The sequence below is a fragment of the Nicotiana tabacum genome, chromosome 3 (assembly GCF_000715075.1).
Source record: "Nicotiana tabacum cultivar K326 chromosome 3, ASM71507v2, whole genome shotgun sequence".
NCBI lineage: Eukaryota > Viridiplantae > Streptophyta > Magnoliopsida > Solanales > Solanaceae > Nicotiana > Nicotiana tabacum.
Genome location: NC_134082.1, coordinates 212,979,898 through 212,984,076, shown reverse-complemented (window position 1 = coordinate 212,984,076; position 4,179 = coordinate 212,979,898). Strand labels below are relative to the sequence as shown.

The 4,179-nt window shown below is 42.9% G+C and overlaps 1 protein-coding gene across 1 annotated transcript; it reads right to left on the bottom strand.

Annotated features, from left to right (window-relative positions):
* Positions 1-394: 394 nt before the first annotated feature.
* LOC107804779 (uncharacterized) lies at positions 395-3,691 on the bottom strand. Its single transcript, XM_075249005.1, has 4 exons — positions 3,412-3,691; positions 2,472-2,607; positions 1,401-1,970; positions 395-698 (listed from the first exon to the last, which is right to left on the bottom strand). The coding sequence occupies exons 1-4, from the start codon at positions 3,689-3,691 to the stop codon at positions 395-397; spliced, it is 1,290 nt and encodes a 429-aa protein (XP_075105106.1).
* Between the last annotated feature and the right edge of the window lie 488 nt (positions 3,692-4,179).

Genomic DNA, 4,179 nt, shown 5'->3' with positions numbered 1-4,179 from the left:
GTTAGTTCCTTGATATTACCACACATTTTTAGTCTTATTCTCCTAATGTTCTATACCCAATCGTATATACCTAATATAACCCCGCCACGTTACGTATATTACGTAAGAGAAGATAAAAAAAATACATGGGGTCTCACAGTCTCCCCTCCTTAAGAACATTCGTCCGTGAATGGGTCAAGTCAATTCCTTGGTTTCATTTTTTTTCCGATAATATGTTGTTTGCGAGGCTATATTTGTTACATTTGCAAAGCATAAATAAAATTTTGAAGATTCCAACTAATAGGCTTCGTATAGCTATCTCGCAATAAGAAATTTAAATTGTACTTTCTTGTCATTTAAAATCCAATTAAGTGTTGTAAAGAATTAATTGCCAATTATTTAAATGTGACTCATCTTAAGTCGTAAATAGGTAGGGGTACTTCTTCCTCATTTCCTCCTCAGCCTCCCAGGTCATTTCCTCGATATTGTTATTTCGCCATAACACTTTCACGGAAGCCACTTCTTTAGTTCGAAGCTTTCTTACTTGCCGATCTAAAACAACTATTGGTACCTCTACGTAAGATAAGTCTTCAGCAATGTGAATATCCTCAATGGGCGTAATACATGAAGGATCTCCAATGCACTTCCGCAACATAGATACATGAAACACAGGATGGACTGCTCCCAATTCTGAAGGCAAATCAAGCTCGTACGCCACCCTACCAATCCTCAGAATAATCTTATACAGTCCAACATACCTGGGGCTGAGCTTCCCCTTCTTTCCAAATCGCATGACGCCCTTCATAGGCGATACTTTCAAGAAAACCCAATCTTCTACATCAAACTCTAAGTCTCGTCATCGAACATCTGCATAAGACTTCTGCCGACGTTGTGGTGTACGCAGACGGTCTCTAATAAGTTTTACCTTTTCCATTGCTTGCTGGACTAAATTAGAACCTAGCAACTTTGTTTCCCCGACCTCGAACCAACCAATCGGCGACCTACACTTCCGCCCGTATAGTGCTTCGTAAGGGGCCATCTGAATACTAGCTTGGAAGCTGTTATTATAAGCGAACTCAATAAGAGGTAGATGATCATCCCAACTTCCTTTAAAATCTAGCACGCAAGCACGTAACATATCCTCAACTATCTGAATAGTACGCTCTGCCTGTCCATCAGTTTGCGGATGAAAAGTTGTGCTAAGATTTACCTGCATGCCTAGACCCTTCTGAAAAGATTTCCAAAAATGTGTTGTAAATTGAGCCCCTCGATTAGAGATAATAGATAATGGTACCTCGTGAAGGCGCACAATCTCCCGAATGTAAAGCTTGGCATAATCCTTGGCTGAATATGTCGTCCTGACTGGCAGAAAATGAACAGATTATGTAAGTCTATCAATAACTACCCAAATAGAATCATACCTCCGTGGAGTGCGAGGCAAACCGGTGATGAAGTCCATATTTATCGTGTCCCATTTCCATAATGGAAGTTCAATACACTGAGTTAGGCCTCCAGGCCTCTGATGTTCGGCTTTAACTTTCTGGCAGTTAGGACATTGGGTTGCCATCTCTGCGATATCTTTTTTCATTCCATTACACCAATAGATCTGTCGAAGGTCCTGATACATCTTTGTCTCTCTAGGGTGAACTGCATATCTAGAATAATGGGCCTCCGAAAGAATCTTGACGCGGAGCTCTCTGACTGTCGGTACACATAAGCGGCCCTGGTATCTAAGGACTCCATCTCTAGTTAGCTCAAATAAAGGTTGTCGCTGCTGTGGAATACTTTCCCTCAATTTTATAAGCTCAAGATCCTCGTGTTGTCGCTCTTTCACTTCAGTAACAAAAGAAGATTTTGTTGTATTCTGAACGAGAATGCGTCCACCCTCTGCATCTACCAAACGCACCTGCAAATTAGCTAGCTGGCATAGATATTTGGTCATCTTGACCTTATCAGCTTCAACATGGCTTAGACTTCCCATGGACTTCCGGCTAAGGGCATCAGCAACAATATTAGCTTTGTCGGGATGATATAAAATATCAACATCATAGTCCTTTAGTAATTCTAGCCATCTTCTTTGTCGTAGGTTCAGCTCCCTCTGTTTAAATAAATACTGAAGGCTCTGGTGGTCGGTGAAAACATCAATATGAACCCCATATAGATAATGACGCCAAATCTTTAGGGCGAAGACAACTGCGGCTAACTCAAGATCGTGCGTAGGATAGTTCTGTTCATGTTTTAGCAACTGTCTGGAGGTGTACGCGATAACCTTACCATGCTGCATAAGAACACAACCTAGGCCAATTCTCGAGGCATCACAATAGACAACATAACCCTCGGTGCCATCCGGAAGAGTCAAGATAGGTGTCGTCGTAAGCCTTTTCTTTAGCTCCTGAAAACTTTGTTCACATGCCTCAGTCCACTGAAACTTAGCTCCCTTATGTGTCAGCTTCGTCAATGGTGCAGAAATAGAGGAAAATCCTCCCACAAACCTTCGGTAATACCTTGCCAAGCCTAAAAAGCTATGAACCTCTGTCGGATTCAAGGTCCTCGGCCAAGTCATCACAGCTTCAATCCTTTGGCCATCAACCTTGATACTATCGCTGGTAATAACATGACCAAGAAAAGCTACAGAAGTTAGCCAAAATTCACATTGAGAGAATTTAGCATATAACATGTAGTCCTAGAGAGTCCGCAATACAGCTCGCAAGTGATCCGCATGCTCGGCTTCCGATCGTGAATATATCAAGATATCATCAATAAACACAATCACAAATTCATCCAAGAATGGTTTGAATACCCGGTTCATAAGATCTATAAAGTCCGCTGGGGCATTTGTAAGCCCAAAATACATGACAAGGAATTCAAAATGGCCATACCTCGTCCTAAATGTTGTTTTTGGGATATCAATATCCCTGACTCGTAGCTGATGATAACTGGATTGCTAGTCGATCTTCGAAAAGCATTTGGCACCTTGTAACTGGTCGAACAAGTCATCAATCCGTGGAAGAGGATACTTATTCTTGATAGTGACTTTATTTAGTTGCCTGTCGTCAATACACATCCGCAAAGAGCCATCTTTCTTTCGAACAAAGAGCACCGGAGCACCTCATGAGGATGTACTTGGCCTAATAAAGCCTTTATCGAGCAAGTCCTTCAGTTGTTCCTTCAATTCCCTTAGCTCTGCAGGAGCCATTCTGTAGGGAGGAATGGATATAGGCTACGTATCAGGAAGCAAATCTATAGTAAAATCGATTTCCCTTTCGGGGGGAATTCCTGGAAGATCGTCAGGGAATACCGTCGGGAATTCATTCAAAATAGGAACCGATTGAAGAGTCGCTAGCTCCTTATCTATATCCCTGACATGAATCAGATGGTATATACAACCTTTAGCAATAAACTTCCAAGCCCTAAGGTATGAAATAAACTTACCTTTAGGCGTGGCTGCATTACCTTTCCATTCAAGGACAGGCTCACCTGGAAAATGAAATCGGACCAACTTTGCACGACAATCAATATTAGCATAACAAGCTGCCAACCAATCCATACCCATAATGGCATCGAAGTCTAGCATAACCAATTCCACTAAATCAACAGAAGTTGGACGGTCATTAATTAACACTATACAACCTCGATAGACATGATTAGCAACAATAGAGTCGCCAACTGGCATAGACACCTCAACTGGCTGTGGCAACAACTCAGATCTCATGTCAAGCTTACCAACAATAAATGGAGTAATATATGAAATGTAGAGTCGGGATCTATCAATGCATAAATGGCATGAGAATGTATTGTCAATATACCTGTGATAACATCTAGGGATGCCTCTGAATCCTATCGGCCTGTGAGTGCATAAAAGTGGTTCTGGCCACTACTAGAACCTAAGGGGTCTCATCCACCTCTCCCCCTACCACGTCCCTGAGTAGACTGTGGACCTGTTCGGGGAGCACGGACTAAGGGCAAAAAGGCTGCTGTGGATCTTGAAGGCTGAGCTAGTGCACCTCTGCCTAACCCCGGGCACCGGCTAATAAAATATCCTGTCTGCCCACAATGATAACATGCGCTCGAACCCTGTCTACACTGCCCGGTGTGCAGCTTACCGCACTGAGTACATGGAGGAATAGGCTGTCTCATTTGTGCGGAACGCTCCTATCGACGGCTCTCAGGCTGGCCTGAGCTCTGCCCCGGTCCTGACTG

Coding starts and splice junctions, on each gene's coding strand:
- LOC107804779 (XM_075249005.1), bottom strand. CDS start 3,691: ATGAGATCTGAGTTGTTGCCACAGCCAGTTGAGGTGTCTATGCCAGTT. Junction 2,608..3,411: donor TAATGCAGCCACGCCTAAAG/GTAAGTTTATTT, acceptor TAACTTCTGTAG/CTTTTCTTGGTCATGTTATT. Junction 1,971..2,471: donor TTGGCAAGGTATTACCGAAG/GTTTGTGGGAGG, acceptor TGATGCCCTTAG/CCGGAAGTCCATGGGAAGTC.